The 24,498-nt window shown below is 55.2% G+C and overlaps 1 protein-coding gene across 1 annotated transcript; it reads left to right on the top strand.

Annotated features, from left to right (window-relative positions):
- ADAMTS14 (ADAM metallopeptidase with thrombospondin type 1 motif 14) lies at window positions 1–24,440 on the top strand. Its single transcript, XM_035539626.1, has 22 exons — window positions 1–73; window positions 325–737; window positions 5,342–5,477; window positions 6,290–6,486; window positions 11,826–11,909; window positions 13,464–13,620; window positions 16,288–16,393; window positions 16,528–16,671; window positions 16,987–17,119; window positions 17,275–17,388; window positions 17,931–18,079; window positions 18,182–18,357; window positions 19,247–19,380; window positions 19,601–19,724; window positions 19,912–19,995; window positions 20,247–20,410; window positions 20,776–20,944; window positions 21,967–22,099; window positions 22,303–22,510; window positions 22,598–22,724; window positions 23,304–23,414; window positions 24,139–24,440. Exons 1-22 carry the CDS (start codon window positions 1–3, stop codon window positions 24,438–24,440), a joined length of 3,438 nt encoding a protein of 1,145 aa, XP_035395519.1.
- Window positions 24,441–24,498: the final 58 nt, after the last annotated feature.

Consider the following 24,498-nt stretch of genomic DNA (forward strand, 5'->3'; position numbering starts at 1 on the left):
ATGGATTATCTGCGGCTGGTGCTCTCCTGCCTCGTCCCCCTGCACGGCTGCTTGGCCGCCGCCGGTGCCCCAGGTAGAGCCGGGAGGTGCTGGGGAGGGGGCTTCGGAGGCGGGGGGCGACCACCGGGTCCTGCCCACCCGGGGAAGGGGCGAGGAGGTGGGTAGCGGGCGGCTGGGTTGGCAGCGGAGAGGGTGGGAGCAGAGGGACACGGTGGGGTTTGCGCTTGGGTTCTCCCCAAGAGCCCTCTCTATCCATCCAACCATCCATCCATCCATCTGTCCATGCATCCATCCATCCGTCCGTCCATCCGTCTGTCCCCGCAGAGCTCCTGCTGTCCGGCAAGCTGAGCGAGTATGGCGTGATCGTGCCCTTCAGCGCCGATTGCCGGGGCCGCTTCCTCTCGCACGTGGTGTCCGGCGGCGTGGCGAGGGCGGCCGAAGCCACCTGTCCCCCGCCCCCGTCCCGCCGCCGTGTCCCCCGCGACGCCCTGCATGGGTCCCCGCGGCACGGTGGGGCCGCCGGCCGCTCGCTCTACTTCAACGTCACCGTCTTCGGCAAGGAGCTGCACCTCCGCCTGCGACCCAACCTGCGCCTCGTGCCGCCGGGCGCCATGGCCGAGTGGCAGGAGGATTTCGGGGTGCTCTTCCGAGAGCCCCTCCGGCACCGCTGCCTCTTCACCGGGGACGTCACTGGCATGCCCGGCGCTGCTGTGGCCATCAGCAACTGCGACGGGCTGGTAAGCTCGAGGCCGGCGGGTCGGGTCGCTCGAGGCAAGGATCTCAAGGTTTGGGGTTTGGAGATGCTGCGCCGAAATGTTGGGTACCACCATGGGGAGCTGGGTGATGCTGACTCGTCCCTGCTCGCACCGTGCTAGCTATGGGGGCTCTTAACCATGTGTCCTGCTTCTTAACCAAGGTGAGGTAAGCTCCTGCTTCCTCCGAGCATCTTTTTGGGGAGCACCTTGGTGTTTTTGGTGATAGCTCATACGTTTGGAGCTTTCAGGACAGCGGGGTGAGCATGATCCAGCAATGCTGTGAGGCTGCATTCCCTCTTCATCCCCAGCCTCCGACCTGCCTGTGGAGTTCCTATTTTTGATGCACTTTAAAAAATTGTCCTTATTTTTTTATATCTCGAATCACTGCTCTTCAAACTTCCTTTGAGCCAATTTAGCCCAATTCAATCCTCATTTTCCATGACAGTGCTTGCTATTTTCTCCCGGTATTGCTTCCCAGGTTACTATTTGGTTGCACTAAACTTATTTCGCTCCCCCCCCTTTCTTTTTTTATTGTTTTATTCTGGCAGTTCCTCAGCTGTTTTTGGCTGCTAGCACAAACAATTTGGCATTCCTTTCTTTTTATACAGCGCGTGGTGTTACTATACAAGCAGAAATGATAGAGCAGCAGGGCTAGAAATAAATATTTCACATACATCCAGCAGCTTATTTTTTGCCAGCAATTTTAGCTCATCATCCACAATTTTGGAAGCCTCTCCTTTGAGTCTGACAAGGCTGGGAAATTGCAGAAAATTCCCCGTGACCCAGATCTTGCTGGGGCTGGTGAATTTGGACACACTTGAAAGCTTTGGAGATATTTCCTATGACTCCGGCAAGCAACCAGTAGCGCTGCCTCTGCATTGGGAATTGGTTTTATAATGCAGGTTGCATGCAAATGTAATTCCCGGTGGCATGGCGAGCGAGGGGATGGTGGGATTTGGGGGCTGTATCCACCTCGAGCATCTTTTGCTTTTCCAGTCTCAGGATGGCGCGCGTGGGAGGCGCAGGACCGCTCTGTTCTGGTTGGGCAGAGTGCTCTGGGACACTGCAAATGTGTACACAGAGAGATTATGTTGTGTATAAACAGGCACTGAGATTATAAATAATGAGGAAAAAAAAAAACATTTCTTGAAAAAGACAGTGCAAATTAAGCCTTTCCTAAATCCACATATAGCCACGTAATGACCTTTTTTTTTTTTTTTTTGAGATGCCAAGCCCATGGCACCTTTCCTGTCTGCTGTTTGCTGCAGGCACCCACGCGTGCAAATCTGCCTTTTTTCTGCGAGCAGGGTGGGAAGATGCTGTCCTCCAAAACACGGTTTCAGAGCTGATCCAAGCCACCGAATTCCTAAACGCTAAAGCAGCGCTCGGCAGAAAATCTCCCCCAGCAGACGCATCTCGCTGCAGGCAACCCGGCTTTCCTCTAGCAGCATGTGGCCGAACTCGAGCTGGGGCTGCCGTGACTTTCAGGGGGAGAAGAATTCAGAGCAATCGGGGTTGCACTGTCGGCAGCGGGGTGCCTTCCAGCTTTGTGTTTCCTCTGCCCTTCGTTGCACATCTCGCATCCTTTGCTGGAGAAAAGGGGAAAGAATTATTCTGGTTATTTTCTATAGGCACCGTGCTTGTGTTTTGCTCCCAGCAGTCAGTCATACTGAACCAAAGCTACAAACCCTACAAATAACGTTTTCTGACCCCATTTCCCTGGGATGGGGTGGCAGCAGAAGCCTTCGGGAGCAGCAGTTAATGGAGGAAGACTTCGTCCCCACTGCCGTGCCCCTGCCCAAAGCCCCTCTCCTCGTGTGACCCCTGGATGCAAAGGGTATGGAGCATGGTGTGCGTTCATGCAGTGCCGCTTTCTGGGACTTTTTGTCCAAATTAAGTGTGAAGCGCATAGGAAAAATCCATATGCACGTCTCTGCTCCCCCCTTCTCCACGCTGTTTGCTTCTCTGGCTGAGCGTAGCGGGGTTTATTAATTTTTCCACAGTTTGGCTGCAGGGAGGCGTCAGAATTTCCTGAGGTCCCGGGGGAGTTTTTACCCCTTGGGGATGGGGAGGAGCTGCTGGGGGGCATCCCCGTGGCTTGGGGGGTGCTTGGGGGTCCCAGTGGCATGAGGCCAGCTCCTTTCTGCCATCGCTGGAAAAAAGCCTTCATCCTCCCCAAGCCCTCTGTGTGCTGGCAGAGGTGACTTTGCTGGGTTTTCTTCCAGAAAAATAAATGTTTTCCCTTTTCCCTGGTCGAATTGACTTCAGAGGGGCCTTCCTGAGAGCCACATCCAGCGGCCAGCATCTCCTGTGAGAAATAGGGGGAGCGTTGGGGTGGCAGAAGTGCCTCTGCAGCCCGCGTGTGCAGCGATGCGCCAGCTGGAAGCGCGGGGAGCTGGCGCCCGTCGGTGGGAAATGGTCAGTGCGTTCAGGCGTGCAGAATCCGAGCATGTTTGCAATGCTTGGGGCGGCTGCCCGGGGCTCTGCCCTCGGAGCCGCTGGGTTGTCGTGTGAAGGAGTGGGTGCCTACCTTCTTTTGTGGGATAACAAACATCGGCAGCTCGTGTTGGTGGAGGGGAGGGTCTGAAATTTGGTGTAAAAAAAACCTTTTTTGCTGTTTGCATCCTCGGTGGTAGCGACATGGGGCAGGTGTATGCTTGAAAAAAGAAATCAGGTTGTCTGCAGTGGGAGCTTCCCCTTTTACATCTATGGGGAACGGGTGCTATAAAACTCCATGCCCAAAACCTGAGGGGCTGCAGGCGGCAAGGAGAAGCGTGATAATAGCTGAGTTGCTGCATTTCTTTGAAAGGTGATGTGTAAATTCAGATTTTTGGGGGTAAAGCTACATTTTTTAGAGCCTCTGCCCAACCGTTGCTAGACCTGGCCTGTGGGCTGGATCCCCTCGAGTCCATCCTGGTTTGCCTGGTGCTCCTGGCTCCTGGTTGAACCCGATATGCTTGTCTCGGGGTGGTGGGGTGGGCTCTGGTCACGTCCTGTCCTGGTGGCCTGGGGGTCCCCACCGTGTCCCCCTGCGGCAGCCAGCCTGGACGCGTGGTGGGCAGGGCCTGAGGTGCACGTGTCAGGCGCATTAGGCCCAGCACGGCCGAGTGTGGCGAAATTCCTCGTGAAGGAGGAAAAAAATACCCAAACCTGCTTTCCAGAGGAGTTCAGCAGCTAATAAAACTGAAGTGGAGCAGGAAATTTGATGAAGCGTGCCGGAGCCAGGTTGGCTGATGCCACGGCGAGCGCAGGGACACAAGGGGGACCAGGTGGCCCAGGCAGGCCCTGCTGTTGGCAGAGCCCAGCCCCATGCTGGGCCATGCAACACGTCTCCGTATCTTTATTTGATGAAAAGAGCTGTGCCAATAACCTTGATGAGTACTACAGTAGGTACATACGGTGGGAGGCTTTGCTCTAGGAACACATCCATACGTCCTGCTGCGCTTTCCAGGCAGGGATTCAACAGCAGGCAGCGCTGGAGAAGCAACCAGGCGCCTGTGTGATGGGTGCCAGCAAATTCAGCGCCAATGGCCCCGTCCCACCTTGTCCTCAGCCGAGGGATCTCCGAAAACCATCGGGCTGGAGGTGCTGCCTGCACCACGGAGCCCTCGGGCTGACGGCCAGGCAGGTTTTGTGGGAGCTTGGCGTTAATTAGGAGCATTTGGTAGCCAGGACAATGTTTCCAATGGTGTTTGCCATCTCATTCATCTTTCCCTGGTCTGGGAGGTAGTCGTACTCGTAACGCTTTCCAGCTTCTCGGCTGAAGGGATTCCCCTGCGTTCATTTCCAAACGCTTTACGGGCAAAGATGAGTATTTATTTTCATTCCTTCCTGCTGCAGTTGCAGTCAGTAGCACCAGCGAAACAGCCACGTTCCTTCCTGGTGGCATCTGGATGTGGCATGGGGACGGGGACGTGTGTGGGGAGAGCTGGGTGGGAGCCTGTGACTGCTGGCAGGGAGAAGGAGGCAGAGGAACTTCTGGTTGATGAGAAGGGAAGGAGCTTTAGAGCCATAGAAAGGACATAACTTGAAGTGTGGTCAGGTTTTTTTGGTTGGTTTTCCCCTCTTCTTTTTTTTTTTCCCCCATCTATGGAAGAAATTAAGGTTCATCATGTGTGAATCTTGTAATGGATTCTGTCCAGTGCATATGGTGATTTTTGGCTGGCACCTAAAGCTGGTTTGTTGCACAGGGCAAGGTGGAGGCATAGGGCATCTTTGTAGGATGGCTCTCCCGAATGTTACAGTGGTCGAACAAACCCGTTTAGCCCCAAAACAGCAAGCTCACCCTGTGAATCACAGAATTAACATGATGTAACTTCCAAAATTACTGCTTGTGGTGTCCAACTGTGTGGTGAGACAGCTCCGCTGCCAGGAGGAGACGTGGGGTAGTGATGGTTTCTCATGGGCTTTTGACCTTAAACCAGCATGGTGGGGTAGCAGCAGGACATTCTGTTTATTCAGGATGTCTTTTCCCCTTCCTTGCCGTACACCAGTCTTTTATGAGTATATTGAGTACACATGTGTATCCATGCATACAAAAAAAAAACCTTTTTCCCCTTTTTCCTCTATTTCATCGCTTCGTGCAGGCTGGCCTGATTCGGACGGACAGCACCGAGTTCTTCATTGAGCCGCTGGAGCGGGGGCAGCAGGAGACAGAGGCGCGCGGGAGGGCCCACGTGGTGTACCGCCGCTCGGCCATTCGGCAGGACCTCCGCGCCGAAGGTAGGGGCTGGAGCTTGTCTCCATCAATTAACCCAGCAATTAGCCTCTGTGCTAATGCTGTTGTGAGTAAGTGGACAAAGGTGGTGTTGTCGTCCTTGCTGTCTCTCCTACTGATCTGGTGCACAAGCTCGTTGCTGCCGTGCTTTCATTGGAAGTTTGGAACTTCTCCCAAATTTGGTTAAAATTGCATGAGTCTCCCTCGTGGAGATCTTCAAAAGCTGCCTGGATGTGGTGCTGGGCAGCCTGCTCCAGGTGTCCCTGCTTGAGCAGGGGTTGGACCAGGTGGACCCAGAGGTCCCTTCCCACCTCAACTGCTCTGAGTCTGTGCTGGTCAAAGAGATGGGTGGGACCAGGTATGAGGGTGGTTGCATCAGCCCTGGGAAGCCAGGACAAGTAGCAGACCTGGGAATTGCAAGCAGAAGGGTTTCCTGCAATTTGCACAAATCCCTGGCCATGCCAGGATGGGGGGTGCTCCAGAAAGGTGCCCTCCAACCACCTTGTTTCTATACTGCGAGGACTTGCCCGTCCCCCAGCATCACGAGCTTCTTTTTGGCTTTGCAACACTTCCACAACTCATTCTGGGGGCAATTTGGGGCTTTTCCAGGCTATTTGAGTCTCTTTAAGTGGAGTGAACCACCAGCAGCATGTGTTCCCCATGTCTTCACGTGCTTGCTGCCCACACCACAAAACTCTCCTCTCCACCACCTCCAGGGCCAGCAAGTCACTTTGTACCACGTTCAGCCCCAAAATCACTGCAGGGTCCATGTTGGGTCTCTTCAACTCTTCTTTTTCTCCTTCTGCCCTCTTCTCAGTGCCTGGTGTGCGGGTGGGCGAGCTCCCCAACTCCCTGGAGCTGCTGGAGGAGCGGCTGGGCGAGGCGGAGCGCAAGAGGCGTCACGCCAGGAAGGACGACTACAACATCGAGGTCCTGCTGGCGGTGGACGACTCGGTGGTGCGCTTCCACGGGAAGGAGCATGTCCAGAACTATGTCCTCACCCTCATGAACATAGTAAGGCTTTCCTTGGGGGGGATCGGCGAGGGTTTGGGAGTTAACTGACCTCCAGAGCACCTTCTGTTTCTGCTGGCCGTTGCCATCTCTCACGTTGCACCAGGGGAGTTTTGGAGTGGGTGTGGGGAAGAATTTCTTTGTGGAGAGGGTGGGTAGGCATTGGAACGGGCTGCAGTGGGGTCCTCGTCCCCGTGGGTGTCCAAGAGACGTGTGGACGTGGCACCAAGGGCTTGGGTGAGTGGTGGGACTCGGTGGGTTGGGCTGGTGTTGGACTTGGTGGCCCTGAAGGTCTCCTCCAACTTATATCACCCTATGATTGTGTGGCTGAGATCTCAGCAAGTTCCGGGAAGGAGGACAGTGCCTTCCACTTCTCTGTTTTGAAAGGTCTCCATCTGTTGAGGGCGATTTTTCAGATTTGCAGAAGAAATCTGTGCGCCAGATGGAGCCCAGCGAGAAATTCCTCCAAAGCCAAGCCCCATCCTCTCCCAGCTGCTGTCCCCGAAAGGCAGAGGTGCATGAGCGTGGCTGCTCTCCAGGGTTACCTCGAGTGGCTTGCTTAGGGAATGCTGCGCAATAGCAAATGGGGTACTCAGGAGTACCTGGGGGGTACTGGGGGGAGAGGAAAAAAAAACACACTTTTTTTTGTACTTTTGACTTTTTTAAGGTTTAGTTTTCTATGCTTTGTCCTCTGCTCTATTTTTATTTTTAGTACCCTTTCGCATGGCCATGGGAAGTGTTAGAAAGGTGCAGCCAGCTCAGAAATAACTGAGCTAGGAGGATGCTTTTGCTTTTGCTTTTTTTTTTTTTTTTTTTTTTTCTCGCCTGCTTGTTTTGGCAGTGTTTCTGCCCTAGCAGGCAGGCTTAGAGCAGCACTACCAGTCGCGGAGGGTAAATTATCCACACAAGGAGTGAGGATTTGCTGGTTTGCCACCTTTTAGAAGAGGTATGAGCCTGTCTGCCCTGCTGCTAGGGCAACCCCAAGTGTTTTCTTTTTCACGTGGCCAGCCCCAAATACACATAAGGAATCAGAGAAGTCGCTGGTTTTAAAAAGCCGATGCCTTCACTGCAACTTTTTAATCTCCAGTGCTTTCCTGCTGCTGGTGCTAGGTACTGCAGATGTGCAGGGCAGTGGGAAAGCCGCTCTCTCCCAGGGGCTCTGAAATTCCGGTACCATATTCCCAAATCCACTTTTGGAACGTTTTTTTCCCTGTTTTCTCATTAACTCATCCTGCAAGCAGGAGGTGCCCCGGGGTCCCCGGCCTGACCCGGGGCCCTTCCCGCGTTTCGGGTGCCGGAGATGAGCTCATTGCCCTTTCCCATTGGGGGCCAGGCTGAGCGCCTGGGGGCTGCCAGCTCGCATCAAAAGGCCATTTTTCAGCCGCATTTCATGCTTTAGAGGCAGCGCTTTCAGGGAGGGAATGTGCGGGGTGCCGGCTGCTCAGATAAAGGCAGCGCCGGGGATTTTAGTGAATTAAATAAGGAGGGGGGGGGAAGCAACGTCAAGAAAGGCCGGGGGGGAGAAACAACAGGATAATGCAGAGAAATGCCTCCCTGAAGTTGGGTTGGGTGGGAGCGGGAACTGCCCCATTAAACCTGGGTGATTAAAAGCCCAGTCATGGGAAATGTGATTTTTGGGAGCAGAATGTGTCAGCTCCCTTTCTTGTTGGGGTTCCTACTGCTCGTCCCGATGCTGTCGAGGCTTGGGGTCGCCCCGTGGAGGGGAGGAAGGCTGAGCTGTGGGCTTGGAGGAGCTTGCACCAAGCGGTGGTGGAGCTGGGAGGTCCTGGGTGGGCTGGGGCTGGCGCAGAGCCTGGAGGTGCCCGACAAAGCACATTTCATTCCAAAACCACAACCTCACTCCAAAGACACCAGACTGGCTGGGCAAAATGGGGTCAGGCAGCGTGGTTTGGGGCAAACGTTGGGAACCCTCAGTCCTTGTAGGGTTTTGTCATCTTCATGTCCACGCGGCGCACAAAAGTTCCTTACCCTGCGGTCTCTGTGGGACCTCTTTGCACCCAGCAGGGTTTCTCCCACCGGCACAGCTGGGTGCTGGGGCTGTCCCCAGAATTTGGGTAACGGCACGGAGGTGCTCGGTGTTTTCCCATTGTTTCGGGTTACTAAGGAAACCCCATGAGTCAGAGCCGCATCCAGGCTGCGACTTGTGTGCTCCCTCCGCCGCATCAGGAGGTTCATTGTTTGCAAGTGAAAAAAAGAGTTACCAGACCCCACATAAGGTAGTTTTTGGAGAAAAAGCAAGCCTCCAGCTTAATTTTTGACCTGGGGTTACCTAACTACGGTGCTAAATCGGCAGAGATTTTCTTTCCTCCCTGTGGAGCGTGCAAAATAAAATAAAAGTCTGCTCCACGAGCTGCCTCCTTGCTAGCAATGTAATAACAACAAAAAATACCTCTGGTGTTGTTCTTACACATGCATGCACTTTCTCCCCCCTGCCCCGAATATAGACTGGTGTGTTTGCTGCTCTGTTTTTGGGACAGCGTAGCCTGTTGCGTAGGGGCATGCAAAGGGAATGAGGGGGATAAGGGAAAGCCGAAGATGACTTGGCTGCTCTGCCCGCGAGATCTGGGATTTTGAAATGTCAGCTATTCTGCTCGTCTGGCAAATTCTTCTCGTGCTCTTGTTTTGTTTGCCTTCCCTCAAGAGCAGGGAAGTCTAGACGGCCGCGGTGCGGTTCGCCGCGGGGAGCGGGTGTCTGCCATGGGCTCGGGATGGGAGCAACCGCAGGGCGTGGGCACGGGGTCTTCGCTCTCCTCTCGCTTGGCATTGCCCCCTGGGGTCCCATGGGCTGGCTTTCTTGCCCCGACACGCAGCTAGGCTGGGCTTTTAAAACATTCTCTGCTCTATTTCTCTGTTCAGTGAAATTGGAGAGCATTCTTTGGCAGCGGACGGCGATGCAGAGGCCGGGCATCTGACAGCATTAGATAAGGAGGTCTGTGCTCCATCTGTCCCTCCAGCGGCGATCTGCTGAGCGGGGGCTTTCTGCGGGGATTTTCTTCGAAGGCATTGACTTGCTAATGGCATCCGCAGAGGGCAGGGGGACTCGTGCCAATCCCTTCTTCCTCCCTGCTCCGAAATGCTCTTGCGGGGGGGTTTGCAGGAACAAGCCCTGTCCGCCTCCGTCAGTGGTTATGCAAACAGAAAGCCTTGGGCAGTCTGCTTTCTGAATTATCTGCAAAAGTTGCTGCAGAGCTGGCATCTGGGGGACACAGAGCCCTCGGTGCCCTGCTGAGGGGCTGAAAACACCTAGGCAGATCCCTTCCCTTCAGACAGCGGGCACCCTGTACAGCTGCTGCCGGAGCGTGGTGTCGCGCTGCTTTTAAAGCTCTGGGGGATTGGCATCCTGGAATAATACAGCTGCTCGCGTCCTGCTCCTCCTGTGAGCAGTTTATTAGCTGCTGGTGGTCCTGCTGCTGCCTGCAGTCACTCCTCCGGCGAGACTGAAAAGGAAAAGGACCGAAAAGGAAAGATTCATGGCGCTGTGCAGGTGTTGATGAGTTTCATTGTCCACAGCTCCTGAATGCAGGAATTTTTCTGCACCACGTCCCGGAGAAGAGCTTCAGAAAGGATCCTTCCCATCCTCTTTATTCTTCCCAAATGCATTAAAGCATGGCGCTGAGAAGCAGCTCCACTGCAGTGAGCGAAGGATACGTGGTGCAGCAGTGGCTTTCCACGCTGGGCAAAAGGCTTTTTCCCCACAGGTCTTGCAGCCTGTGCACCTGAAGTAACGCACTAGCTTTATCTATTTATTATCTATTTATCTACTAGGGCTTTATTTATTTTTCTCAGCTGTTTTGCTGCGTTCAAGATGTAGCAGGATCAGGGCTTGTGGTACCTCTGTGCAAAGCCCAGAGTGGCTCCGCGGCAGTCACGCGGTGGCGTTAATGCTGGCTCTCGGTGGGTTTAGGAATGGACTGACTCGGGCTTTCAAACAGAAGCCCGGCCTGTCAATCGTGGGTCTCATAAAGCACTCATGTCGCCTGGAAAATCACAGGCTCGGATCCGCGCTGCATCTGCGTCAGTTGTCACAGGGCCCTCCATTTCAAGTGTAAGCTTAAAAAAAATAGAAAAGGGGGGAAAAAAGCTTTAAGTCTGGCTTATAAACATCATGTTCTAGTCTGGAAAGCTGTGGCAGAGCCAAGGGAAATCATTTTCCCCACGTCGCTTTTGGGGTGATGGGGCAGGATGCTATGGCCGTGTGTGCCGTTGGGTCCTCCTTTGGGAACAAGGGAAGGTGAGCTCTGAATTTTGAGTTTAAAAAATGAATGAAGAAATCCTTTTTGTGGCTCTTAAAGAGCGGGTGGGGAAAAAGCCACTCTTTCAGACTTTGTTCTTCCTGAAATACAGAAAAAGAAGGCTGTAACTCATGATTTCCTTTGCAAAGCAGCAGATGCTGGTGTATATATGTCACTGACTCACAAGCCCTCCCTGTTCTGCTTGTGCCGTCTTCTCCTTTGGATTTCTCCTGGGGGCTTTTGAGGTGCTAGGTCAAACTTGACTCACTGGTGCAACTGAGTAATGCCCTTGCTTTGATAAGATCTCTTGCCTCTCCCAGAAAAGCCTTTTTCTTCCCTTCCCACCAACTTCAAGGACATTAAAAGCCCAAGGGTTTCCTTGTATCTGATGAATTCGTGCTCTGAAAGGGGCAAAGGCTCGCTGTGAGACGCTCCTGGTGGAGGAGGTCCCCAGGGGAAAGGCTCTTGACAGGACCGGGTATGTCCCTGGCCATCTGAGCCACCGATTGCTGGGAAATTTCGATTATTCAAACTTGGCTGGTTTGCTTTGTGGTTTTTCAAGAGCAACAAGAGGCAAAGCAGCTGGGCTGGGAGGAGGGAGACGCGCTCTCTGCACCTGGTCTTGGGAGGTCTTGGGAAGTGGGAGAGGAATGAGAGAGCGGGCCCGGACCTCGCTGGGGAGCGGTGTTCACTGCCAGGAGGCAATGATTTTCGGGGTGTGTGTGTTTATGTGCGCATTTATGTGTTCAGCTGGTGGCCAAACATCTCCCTGTTGCTGGGAAGGTGGACGGCGCTTGGTGCTATAGGAATGGAAGGCGCCTTCTTGGGGGTAATGGGACAGGATCCCTGGAAAGGGAGGACATCGGACCCCCATCAGCTCTGCCTCCCAATGTTTTGCTTTAAAAACCCCAAAAGGTGATTATTTTAACCCATTCTTCTTCCAGCAGAGTGCAGGAGTGGAGAGCTGGTGGGAGGATGCTGAGCGCAGGAGCGTGGAGGACAGGAGGCAGAAGTGGCTGCAGGCACTGGCTTGCTTCAGGGCTTTGAAGGCCTTGACCTGCCCTCTGCTTTGTTTTTTCTTCCCCTCAGGTGGATGAAATTTATCATGATGAGTCCCTGGGCGTTCACATCAACATTGTGCTGGTCAGAATGATCATGGTGGGATACCGCCAGGTAAGGACAGTGCCTGTGCTGACATCTGTGTGGAGCAGGGATGAACGTGAACCCTTCTCCAGGTGGTTTCTGGAGCCTGAAGCCCTGGAGAGCCACCTCTGCTAAGACTGTGGTGGTGGCCAACGTGTCCTCGGAGCTGGGACAGGAGAAGTGGGGGGACCCCAAATATCCTGAGCATCCCGGGTGGCCATGGGCCTTGCTGTGCAGCTATGTGTCACCTGCTGAGACAGCTTGAAGGGTCCCAGTGGTGTTTATGGGACCCTTGGGATCCCATAAATCATGGGATGAAGGTGGCTTCCCAAATTGGCAAGAGGTGGAGGTCAGTGAGGAGAAGCTGAAGCCACCATCTCGTGTCCCAGCAGCCCTGCCTGGCTCCACTGGCTGTCCTGCAGCCCTTGGGCATCATCATAGGATTTAGCGGTTGTAATGGCCTGGGCAGAGTGAGCATGGGGACGTTTCTCCTGGCTTCTCAGGTTGCTTTTTGTTTTTAAGGCAATTTTGAGTGCAGCAGCCAAAAAATTTTCTGTGAAGCAGTGCAGTTTGCTATACGTTTTGTGGCAAGCTCCTACAACACGTGAATTGCTCTAGCAAGAATATTAATGAGTCCAACACGGTCATGTCTGTGTGTGGTCCACAAAGCAGCCCCAATAGGTCTTGGAGGAAAAGCCCTGCTTGTTTCTGCTTGGCCAGAAAAAAAAACAAGCGCATCCTAGAGACCCAGCGATGGTTCTCAGGAGCACGGGGATAAGAACAGGCTCATTTGGGGAGATTCCTGGCAGACCGGGAACGTCATCTCCATGCATAAAAGCCAGCAGTGTGTCTGGCTTCCTCCCAGCCGTGTTCGTGCTCGGGGCTGGGGGATGATGTATGGAGGGGAAGGGATTCGGAGCGGTGGGGTTGCGGCCAACAACCGGAGGGATGAGGACTCAAGAGCTCTGTTCAGGATGATTTAATCCTCCCAAAACCCTGTGCTGGAGGCAGCTGGCGTGTCCAGCTCTGTCATTGTTTAGGTTCGGGGGGTGATGTGGGAGCGATGTGCAGATGTTCGGATCCAGGCAGGATCCCAGCTTACTGCCGGTTGTCTCTGATGCTTCCTGAGCGCGTCCTGGAAAATGACACGGTGCAGACAGTGCAGCCCGCTCTGCTTTAGCACTTATTTCTGGTCACTGCTGAGCTTGCCACCTGTCTCAGAAGGCTGTCTCTGGTTGGGCATTTTGTCTCCTATCTGCATGGAAAAATCCCCATGGCTTCCATTTACAGGCCATGGGAAGGGCAGAGTCCTTCCTGCCCGCCAGGAGAGCTCCAGCTGGAGAGATGAGGTGCAGCTCAGCCCTCAGGAGGCTGTTGTCAGCACCTTTGCAAAATCCCCACCTTGAAGAAAAATAGATGAAAATCAAGATGACTGCTCTAAAATGGCCCTGGAGCACCTCCACCTGTTTTCTGCTGGGTCAAGCTCTGTCGCAGTCAGGATGCTCACTGCTTTCCAGCGCATCCAGGCAGTGGATTTAAAAAAATAACAATACTTTTATTTTTATTTTTTGTTCCTGTACGCAGTCGGTCAGCCTGATAGAGCGAGGGAACCCATCCCGCAGCTTGGAGCAGGTCTGCCGCTGGGCTCACTCGCAGCAGCGCTCCGACCCGGAGCACGCCGAGTACCATGACCATGCCGTGTTCCTCACCAGGCAAGATTTTGGTCCCGCAGGTATGCAAGGTACTGTATTTATCTCCATCAGGTACGTGCAGTTTGCTGGGGGAAAGCCAGCATGGGGAGAGGAAGGAATTCTCGCAAGCACAGGCTGCTGATTGGCCAGCGAGGTCTAGGAAAAAGCGATAAAAATCGGTGTTTTTTGTGTGAAGCAGAAGAAAGCTAGAATTAATCCAGGACATCAACCTCAATGGATAAAAGAGCATCTTTGTTCCTTGTGCGCCAGTCCTCCCCTTGTCCCAAAGTGCCCTAAACAGTTTAAAAACGGCGTAAAAAAAGGTGGAATACCAAAGGGAGCTTCTCAGGGACCTTTAAAACCTGGCTTTGCATGGGTCAGTTTCTTGACCCTCCTACAACTGGACATGGGAGCATTGCTAAGCCCAGGAGCAGGTTTTACTTGCTGGTGGCAAGGTCTCATTTCTCCATCAGGAGTTTCCCTCTGAGACCATGAGTGTGCCGGTAGCTCTAAGAACACTGATGTGTAGTGTGGGTCCTTCTGGAGGGATGGGAGAAGGAGGAGGTGGATGGATGGAGAGATGGAGGAGTCCTCCCCTTTCATAACCCTCAGTAGGAATTAACCACGGGGGACATCCAGCAGAAGCCCCCTGGAATGTGCTGTTGGCCATCAAAAAGCAGAGGAGCCTCCTGCTCTGGCTCAGGTGGCACCAGCAGCCACCCTGCCAGCTGCCCACCACCTTAGGTGGTTCCCGCTTTGGGAGCTTCATCTTGGTGCCATGAGGCATCCTGTGTTCCTCTGTCCTTGCTCGTGCTTTATGTTCACTGACAGCATCTAAGCTGCTTGCTGAGGTGATGACAAACAGCCCATGAGCTTCTCCAGCCTGAAGGGTGTGGTGCTGGTCGGGAAGCATCTGCCCTGCTCCTGCCTACCCTCTAGCTGAGCTGAAGGCAGGGCTGCTCCGGACCCAAGACCCTACAGTCTAACTCAACAAGCGAGGAGAAAGGAAACCCTTTGGGGATGAACTTCTGGAAGTCCCGGGGACCTGGGAAGGGAGCCAAAATGTCCATCCCTGGGGGCTCACGGACACAGCTTGTGCCTCCCTCCCTGTGTGTGCCAGTGCCAGTGTCAGGTGAAGCCGGGCGCGCGGCCGTGCAGAGCACCACGGTTCGCAGCCCCCTTTTCTCTGTTGCCGAGCCAAGCCAAGCCCTGGGGAGCTTATAAAAACCTCCTGGTGTTGGCAGCAGCTCTCGGCGTGGATGGGAGCAGCGGTGGCCAGCACTGAGTAATCTTGGAAAGCTGATGCAATCCTTGCTTTTGGAACTGAGAGGAGCCGGAGGGCGCGAAGCGGAGGCTGAGCTGCGCTGCCCTCGCACGTGGGCTCTGCTTTTCCAAGATAAATGCTGCTGGGTGGTGGGCAGGTGGTGGTAAATGCTGAATTCCTGGTGGCAAAGCCCTGACTGAGCTAGGGGAGCACCGTGTCCCTCTGCAGAAGGCACGTCTGGAGATCTTTCTGGCTTCCTCTGAAGGTTAATTTTGCAAGGTGTAATTTGTTGCACCACTGACATGCGTGGTTGGCCCCGAGCATGCCCAGGTGGGAGAAATGGTCAGAGGGGCTGAAAGCAGGTGGAAAATATCCATGCAGAAGAAGGAAATGTATGTGGAAGAAGCGGGAGACTGGTTTGTGTCTTGCTGATAAACTGAGGACATCAGCATGTCCTCACTTCTGTGTCTGATATGTGTTTGCAGGCGGGTCTGGTCTGTGTCACTTAAGTATTTTTCAGGTAGTTCTCATCATTGTTCTCCCATGGAGAACCCTTTACTTCTTCCAGTTCTCACCACGTCTTAATTATGAGAGACAGTGCCTGCCCTCCTGAGCCACCAACCTTTCTGTATTCCCCTGCCCCGTTTCGCTGCCAGACACTGACAGCCTCCTTGGTTGGGAATTTATCCCATTCTCACTCCAGACAAAATATATTCGCTCTCATACAGAAAACTTTCCACATCGCTGCTCTTTCTTGTGGAAAGTTTAATGGAAAAAAAAAATCCTTTAAAATGATTTACCCAGGATTTGACTCATTACTGTGTGGTTAAACCCAATTACCTGAGTCTTGCTCTCAAGCTCCTACTTTGACTTTTGCTTTCCTTTTGACTGTGGTGTCCATGGAGCACACGATTTGGGTGAGCAATCGCTGTCTGAGAGTTGGCTTGTTGTGTCGAGTGTCTCTTAGCCCACTTGAATGTGGGGAAGAGGAAAAACAACCACTTTCTAGAAAAACTACGAGTACCTTTAGTGAAGCGGGCTGCTCTGGAAAGCCCCTTGGTCCTCATCTTCAGTGCCCAACTCGCAGGAGGGTTCCTGCAGCCACGTGGGGCACCACCAGTGAGGTGACAGTCCTGTTTGATGATGACCAGCTCTGTGTGCACCTCTGGCTGGGTTATGGGCACCAGCCTGACTCTCCGGGGCCACCGAGTGCTGAGGTATGTGCTGGAGATGCAGCTCGGTGTCTGAGCTCCTGGTGCAACCTTCTGCTGCTACGGGTGTGTTCCCTTTGCTTGTGTTCCCAAGGACCTGCATGGGGCAGCTCGGCAGGGACCTGCCCGTGGATTACCACTGGATCGGCTCTTGCTTATCACGTAATTTATTTATTTTTTTGCCTCTCTCAAAAGCTTTCTTTCTCCTCTCCTTCTCTCTCCTTCCTTCTCTCTTTCTCCAGGCTACGCGCCGGTGACGGGGATGTGCCACCCGCTCCGCAGCTGCACTCTGAACCATGAGGACGGCTTCTCCTCAGCCTTTGTGGTTGCCCACGAGACTGGCCACGTGTAAGTGACAGGGACAGAGCTATTGCCACGCAAATGCTTGATCCAAGGGGCTTTCTGCACCCCTTTCTGCCCAAAAGGCTCGGTGCAAAGCCATGTCCCACGGGGAAACCTGGCTTGCTGGCTTTTGCCAACAGGTTGGGCATGGAGCACGATGGCCAAGGCAACCGGTGCGCCGACGAGACCAGCATGGGGAGCATCATGGCACCGCTGGTCCAGGCCGCCTTCCACCGCTACCACTGGTCCCGCTGCAGCAAGCAGGAGCTCAACCGCTACATCCAGTAGGTCAACTTGAACTCCTTCTCCTCTCCCATGGCGTGACTGTGCCAGGCCCTTAGGCTATCCATTTTTTTTTGTGCTGCATAAAGGCCGTAGAAACACACAGAGTGGTTTTGTGTGTCAGGGCCATGAAGAGTAGCAGGAAACCCTGAAGACAGAGCAGGTCATTGGGTTGCTCTTTGCTGCTGGTGTGCAAACTTGTTTTGCGGCAGCGCTGGGGCTCAGAGAATTGGGATTTTGTAGTATCTGGGTTTGGAGAGAGGGCTGGGGGTGAGGGAAGGAGTGAAACCCCCCAGATCTCTGCCCCCATCCAACAGTTCCTATGACTGCCTTCTGGATGACCCCTTTGAGCACCAGTGGCCTGTGCTTCCCGAGCTGCCGGGCATCAACTACTCCATGGACGAGCAGTGCCGTTTCGATTTCGGCGTGGGCTACAAAACTTGTACGGCAGTGAGTACAGCCCCTACCCTACTGCCCTGCTGGTATCACCCCAGCCTGCACCCACCAGGAGCCTTGGGCCTTCTCCTGACCCGGGAGAAGGCTCTCCATGGGGTAGGACGGGTGCTGGGAGCCCCACCACCACCCGTCTCCCGTTGGCTTTGCAGTTCCGCACCTTTGACCCATGCAAGCAGCTGTGGTGCAGCCACCCAGACAACCCCTACTTCTGCAAGACCAAGAAGGGGCCCCCCTTGGATGGCACCGAGTGTTCCTCAGGCAAGGTACTGGCCATGCCTCTGGTGTGGGGGGTGTTTGGCTTTCCACCCCCTCGCTGTGGCTTTTTGGCATCTCCCCTGCTTGAACAAGTAGCGTTATGCCTCATTTTCCACTCCGGTTGCCCAGCATGGCTGTGCTCGGGTGAGGACTTTGTTCTTCTGAGCCGTCTGCCCTTGATGATGACTAAATGAATAAAGAAGGACTTGCAGCTTCGAGAACGGGGATGGGAAGCCAGGAAATGTGGAAAGCTGAATATTGGGTGCAAGTGAAGTCGTCTGGGGCTTGTTGCAGAAGTTTGGGTTCATCCCACTGGCTGGGGTGCCCCTGAGCCAGTAGGGAGACACCCATGGGCTGCTTCAGTCCCGGACCCAGGCGTGATTCAGTGCCTGCTGGAGGATCTGCATGGGTGACAAGAGGTCGTTTACAACCAGAGAGAGAAAACTAGCCCAGGAACTCAAAAATACGGTGTTACGGAAGGAATCAAAGGTCCTGCTTGTCTCTGCTCCTCTTTGGAGACCGAGCCACCCCTCTTTCTCCTCTCTTCCAGTGGTGCTTCAAGGGTCACTGCATCTGGAAGACGTCGGAGCAGCCGTACAGCCAGGATGGTGGCTGGAGTTCCTGGTCCAAGTTCGGCTCCTGCTCCAGGACCTGTGGCGGCGGTGTGCGCTCCCGCAGCCGGAGCTGCACTGACCCGCCGTACGTTTGGCTTCCAGCGTGGTGGGCGAAGCTGGAGATGCACCGTGCTTGAGCAGCAACCCCACCCCAGTGCTCTCATAACCCCTTTGTTCTATTTTCTAGTCCTGCTTATGGTGGGCGCCACTGCCCAGGAGCCACCTATGAGCACCAAGTGTGCAACAGCGAGGAGTGCCCGGGGCCCTACGAGGATTTCCGTGCCCAGCAGTGCTCCAAGCGCAACTCCTACTACACCCACGACAACAGCAAGCACGCGTGGCTGCCCTACGAGCATCACGATGGTGAGTGGCAGTGGGGCCTCGAGGACCTGATCCATCTGTGGTTGGGTGCCCGGAGGTGACAGCCAGCTTGCAAGCATGTGGGGTTGATTTAGTGGAAGCACTATCTGCTGTCTTCCTCCCATGGATGGGAGCTGTAGGGTCCTGTTATACCTAGACACGCGCCTCCCCTCCACCTTCTTGGTCTTTGTGCTCTCACCCAAGAAACTATCAGTAGCCTTGAAGAAAACATGCTGGCAGCAAGTGCTTTGGGTTGGCAGCTATGCCACATGTGCAGAAGTTGGGTTGTAGAAACCTCCTGAGCTGGAAACAATAATCCAGTGTCAAGCAACCAGGTCCTGGACATCTCTTCCGCTTGCCCTCAGGTAGAGAAACCCAGATGTTGCTCTGGGTCCTGCTGGCTCGAAGGGCAGCAGAGGTGGGCTGAGGAGATCAACCTGTGTTGAGCCTCTCCCTGCTCATTACTGGAGATGGAGATAAATCTGCTTGTGCTGCTTTTAAAGTTTTATCTCTGCTTTCTGTGTCCTTTGGCACACAGAGGGGTTGTTTGCCTTGGGGACGGCATGGTGCTAACTCCGCTGTTGGATGTGTCCTGGTCCCATGGTGGGGGATCACTGGAGTGAACCCTGCCCCTGGAGCTACTTAATTTCTGTATGAAGTGGCGTGTCCAGCCCAGTTGCTTTCTCTTGCTTTCCAGAGCGTGCCGGGCAAAAGCACAGGCTCTTGAGCAGCAAACAGACGGTAAAACGAGGGACGAGAATAGCCTGTGCTTTTGGAGTCTGGCTGTGCTCACGGGCACAAGCTGAGATGGGTTTCTATTTTCACCCAGCCTAATGCATTTCAGCAAATGTTTTTCATTTTTTTTTCTCCTTTGCTTTGTGTTTTGCCCCAGATGCCCAGAAGTGCGAGCTGATCTGCCAGTCCGAGGGGACAGGGGACGTGGTGTTCATGAACCAGGTTGTTCACGACGGTACCAGGTGCAGCTACCGGGACCCCTACAGCATCTGTGTCCGGGGCGAGTGCGTGGTAAGGAGCTGACCCTTTCCAGGAGAGAGGACACATTTCGTACATTCCCTTCGCCCAACGCTTTTTGGGGTTGGAGACGTGTATTTTAGCCCAGAGACCCAACCCAGTGTGCAGCAGGGGGCCAGGCACGTGGTGGTGATGCAGATGTGGGGAGCAAGCACTGGACAGCCGTGCCATGGGGATGTAACCACTGTTTGCCTTCTCTCCCCTCGGGTGACAGCACGTTGGCTGCGACAAGGAGGTCGGCTCCCTGAAGCAGGAGGACAAGTGTGGGGTCTGCGGTGGGGACAACTCCCACTGCCGGACGGTGAAGGGCACCTTGTCCAAGACCCCAAAGCAGCCAGGTGAGGAGGTTGTGCTCGATCGTAGCCCAGCCTGCGAGTGGGGGCAGCGGGACAGGGACCCCCAGAGCCACCTCTGTCCCATGGCAGCATGACAAAGGGGTGGCTTGCAGGTGAACCAAACCCACCTGCCCCGCTGCTCCTTCTCTGAAAGCTTTCTCTTTCCATCCTCCCCTCTCACCCCTTTCAGTGGGTGTTCTGAAGATGTTTGAGATTCCTGCTGGGGCGAGGCACGTGCAAATAGAAGAGATGGAGCCGGCATCCCACAGCATCGGTGAGTCCTGCTGGGATGGCTTTCCTCAGCCTGGGCTGAGGACCAGGACTGGTTCTGCGGAGGTGAGGAGCTACACGGAGGTGGCATCCTACCCTGGTCCCTGCTCACCTCTGTTCACCTCTCCCTTGACTGACTCTCAGCCCTATTCTGACTATTCCCACCCAGAGGCTTCTATTTAGGTCATTTAAACCCTTCAAAGGTGGTGACCAGGGGAAAAAAAGTTGCAGTATTGACTTTTTTTTTTTCTCCAGCTGTTAAGAATCAAGCTACGGGTAACTTCATCCTTAATGCCAAGGGCAAAGAAGCCAAAAGCAAAATGTTCATTGAGATGGGCTTGGAGTGGGAATATACCATTGAACATGGCAAGGAGAGCCTGAAAACCAGCGGCCCTCTGCACGAAGCCATCAGCGTTTTGGTAAGTGTGGCTGACACATCCTCTGGGACCATCGGGGACAACCACTGCCCAACGGGACAGGGAGGGGAGATGGTCTGGGGTGGGATGTGGGAGGTATGGGCGGATTTTGAGAAAAGGCATTTTAGTCCAGGTCTCAATTATTTGGGGATTTTGGGAGTCAGAGGGCATGCAGCTCAAGGCTGGTGTTGGGAAACTTGGACAGCATCTTTGCAACTGGAGAGGTGCATTCCCAAAGGGTAGGCTCTGTGTTCAGAGCCCATCTAGCCGTGTTGGAGGTGGTAACATGTCTTGTTGCGCCTTCTGTTTTCCTTCCCCTCTCCCATGGTCTCATTCCCTGCCTCTGCTTGTCCTCTCTGTGCCACCAGGTCATCCCTCGGGAGGAGGAGGAGTCGAGGAGCAGCCTGATGTACAGGTACATCATCCACGAGGACCTGCTGCCGATGATTGGGAACAACAACGTGCTGCTCGAGGAGATGGACTCCTACGAGTGGGCCCTCAAGAGCTGGTCTCAGTGCTCGAAGGCATGCGGAGGAGGTAGTTTTCCCTTTGTGGGAGGCTCCGGGGTGGGGGGGGGCTTGGGAGGTTGTTTGGGTGTCAGGCAGTGCCTGAGCCCTTTGGGACATCTCTGGCTTGTTCTTTGCATCTCTGTAGCATGGGGTATCTACAATATGGCAGTAAGTGTGAAAAAAAATATTATAGCAGGGCAGTTTAGGTGAGCAAGGTGAGCGTTTTAGCCAGATTTCTGATGGAAATGTGATTGTGCATGGGCATACTTTTGTTTGTCCGTGTGTCTGCAGTCATTTTTGGTTTAGGACAGCAGTGGGTTCAATTTGGGCCAAGGAGCAGCATCTTGCAGACGACTAAAACCTGCGTGGAAATAGGCAGACCCACTAGTAGGTGCTGAGATGGAGGGCAGGTGGGTTTATTTCCCCTGGGCTTTTCCTCCCTTGGCTTCTGCCACAAGGCTGGTGAATGAGCAGAGCAAATAAACCACAGCTCTGTGCTGAAATAAATGAGGTTTAAGCAGGCTGAGCAGCTCCGCTGGCTCGCTCCTTACAACTCCTGGCGTGGACGCTGGAAGATTCTGGGACACGCAGAGATGGAAACTGAGCCCTCGCTTGCTCTGCTGACCTTGCTGCAGCGGGGCTGTCCCGCGGGGTGACAGACAGTTCATGTTTTACGCTAGCTTAGCCCTGATCTGCTCTGCTCCCAGGCAAGCGCCGTTCGGTTGGCAGAGCGCAGCAGCACTTTGGCCGTGCTTGCTGTGCGCTGATTGTTCCTCCTGGCTGGAGAAACGCAGCTGCGCTCCTTCAGTTTCCCCCCAAACTCACCCAGTTTTGGGGGAGGAAGTCTTGAGTTTGCTTATCCCTCGCAGCCCCTCTCTGTGCATGCACCCCAGAGGGGTCCAGCACCCCTCAGAGCATCCTCTGCAAGCCTTGGTGAAGCACTGTGGTGCCCTGGGGTCCCATGGGAGCTCCGAGGACCCATCCTGGCAGGGGTGCAGGAGGCCAGGGAGCCTTGTGGGACCCCTGACCGCCTGCACCCCGCTCCCCCAGGCATCCAGTACACCAAGTACGGCTGCCGGCGGAAGAGCGACAACCGCATGGTGCACAGGAACCTGTGCGACAACGGCAAGAAGCCCAAGCCCATACGACGACGGTGCAACCTGCAGGAGTGCTCCCAGCCTGCGTAAGTCCCCCTGGATAGGTGGGTGGATGGGTGGTTGGGTGGTTGGGTGGGTGGTTGGTTGGGTGGTTGGATGGGTGGATGGGTGGTTGGGTGGGTGGGTGGGTGTCTGCTCCCATCCCACCTCACTGTGCAATTTGGGGCTGAACCATGGCGAGCGGGGGCTTCTCCTGCCCCGCCACTAATGCTGCCCCCGACCCTTGCAGCTGGGTAGCTGAGGAGTGGGGTGCCTGCAGCAAGTCCTGCGGCAAGCTGGGGCTGCAGGCACGGGCCGTGCAGTGCGTGCAGCGCCTGCGGGACGGCACCAACCGCACCCTGCATGCCAAGTACTGCAGCGGCGAGCGGCCGGAGACCCGGCGGCCCTGCAGCCGCCTGCCCTGCCCGGCGCAGTGGAGGACGGGCGCCTGGTCGCAGGTGAGCTGCGTGGGGCTCTGGGGACCCTTCCCAGCTACCGGGGTGTCCCCAGAGCCGTCACCCACCCGGTTTCTCTCCCCGGGGCAGTGCTCGGCCAGCTGCGGGGAAGGCGTGCAGCAGCGGCAGGTGGTCTGCAAGGGCAGTGAGAGCGGCGGGCGCTGCCACGGGGACAAGCCAGAGGCCGTCCGGGGCTGCCACGTGTCCATCTGTCCGGGTGAGAGCGGTGGCACTGGGGGCGTGGGGACCCGGCCTTGTTGTGTGCCCCCAAGGCACATGGGTTTGTGCCTGGAGGCTGATGTGTGTGTGCTAAGCATGTATGTGTAAGTATTCCAGCTCACACCAATTAGTTAGGTCGTTAATTAAGCTGGAGTCCTCCGTGGTAGGTTGAAATTAAGCAGGCACCTTCACGGCAGTGGATCCAGCCCCAGACGACCTTGTTTTCAGAGGGCCAGTGGAGCAAAAACGGTGTTGGGGAGTTTTCTCTGCGGGCAGAGAAGGGGGTAACAGCCAGCCAAAATACTGCCCATCCCTTCTGGGCTCACTGTGGGTGGCTGCAGGCTTTGTGGCATGGTGAACCCATGGATAGGAGGGAGGTGGGCACCATGGTGTAATTGCTGTTTTATTTTGGGTGGCCAACCAGGCATTACCTGAGGGTCCTTGTTTCTTTAAAAAAAAATAAACAAAAAAACTCTTTAAAAAGAACAACAAAACACCCAAACCATACTTTTAATCCATTTTGAGTGCCCCCAGCGTGAGCCACGGAGGCCCTGCTGACCCAGCGCTCTCTCCACAGGGAAGCCCTCCAGCATCACGGCCAGCGTCGACAGCAGTGACCACGTCACGCCCAGAGGGCAATGGGTGCCCCAGGAGGGGCCCAAAAACCCCGTTAGCAAGATCTCCCCCAGTAAGTGTCCGAGGGTGAGAACTGGGTGCTTGGAGGTGACATCTGCCCTCCTGTCGCCATCAGATGCTCCTCTCTCTGATGGGGACGCAGCCAAACATCTGAGCTTCCCTAGAGGAGGAGGTTGAGCATCATCCATCCCCCGTTGGAGAGCAGGAGTTTCACCCGTGTTGGTCCTCATTCACTGCCTCCTTACCAGCCCTGTCCCAGTGGTGTGACCCCAGGGCCCCCTGCAATCTCCTGTGGGGGTGGTTTGGAGGAAGGATGCGTCCCGCAGCCACCTTCGGGTGAATCTGACCCTCAGCTGCCTCATCCTGCCCGGCTCTGGTGCACAGCCTGGCGCTAGGTTGCCATCTCGTGGAGCTGGGGATCCACCACACTTCCCTCTGCCTTTCCCTAGGCACTGGCCTTGAACTTTTTTCCACCTCCCACGTTTGCCCAAGCAGGGGGATGGCTTCTGCCTTTTGCCTCTTGCTCCGGACCGTGGGGTGGTTTCGGGCGCATCGCAGGTGGGGCGAGATGTGTCGCAGCCTGCTTTTGGGATGCTGCTGTGGGGGATGTTTCATTCCAGCACTGCCACAACTGCTGCCGTGGGGCAAAGAGCGAGGGTGGCAGTGGTGCCTGTCGCCTATGTTGGGATCACCGGGCGCATGCGGGAGGCAAACGCCAGCCTGACCCCGCGTGCTCGCTGATGCTCGCTCTCCGCTTTGTCCCCGTCCCTCTCCAGGGGAGCCCTGCCTCGGGGACAAGTCCATCTTCTGCCAGATGGAGGTCCTGGCCCGCTACTGCTCCATCCCTGGCTACAACAAGCTCTGCTGCGAGTCCTGCGGCAAGAAAGCCTCCGTCACCGCCTCGCCTTCTGGTACCCCCCACAGCTCCCCTGCAGGAATCCCCGGCCCCACTTCCCCACTGCCCCCTGGCTCCCCTGGGCCAGGGGCACCTGGGGTGGATGCCACCGCCGGGACCCCAGCCCCAAACGAGCCATCGGTGGGGACACAGGGCAAGGGCAGGGGCCGGGCAGCCAGGTAACCCCTCCGGGACCCCCTGGCCACGTGGAGCCTTTCTCCTCCCTCCTCCTCCCTCTCCA

This window comes from Cygnus atratus, chromosome 7 (assembly GCF_013377495.2).
Source record: "Cygnus atratus isolate AKBS03 ecotype Queensland, Australia chromosome 7, CAtr_DNAZoo_HiC_assembly, whole genome shotgun sequence".
Classification (NCBI taxonomy): Eukaryota; Metazoa; Chordata; class Aves; order Anseriformes; family Anatidae; genus Cygnus; species Cygnus atratus.

Coding starts and splice junctions, on each gene's coding strand:
- ADAMTS14 (XM_035539626.1), top strand. CDS start 1: ATGGATTATCTGCGGCTGGTGCTCTCCTGCCTCGTCCCCCTGCACGGC. Junction 19,996..20,246: donor GCCGGCATCCCACAGCATCG/GTGAGTCCTGCT, acceptor TTTTTTCTCCAG/CTGTTAAGAATCAAGCTACG. Junction 22,100..22,302: donor CAGGAGTGCTCCCAGCCTGC/GTAAGTCCCCCT, acceptor CGACCCTTGCAG/CTGGGTAGCTGAGGAGTGGG.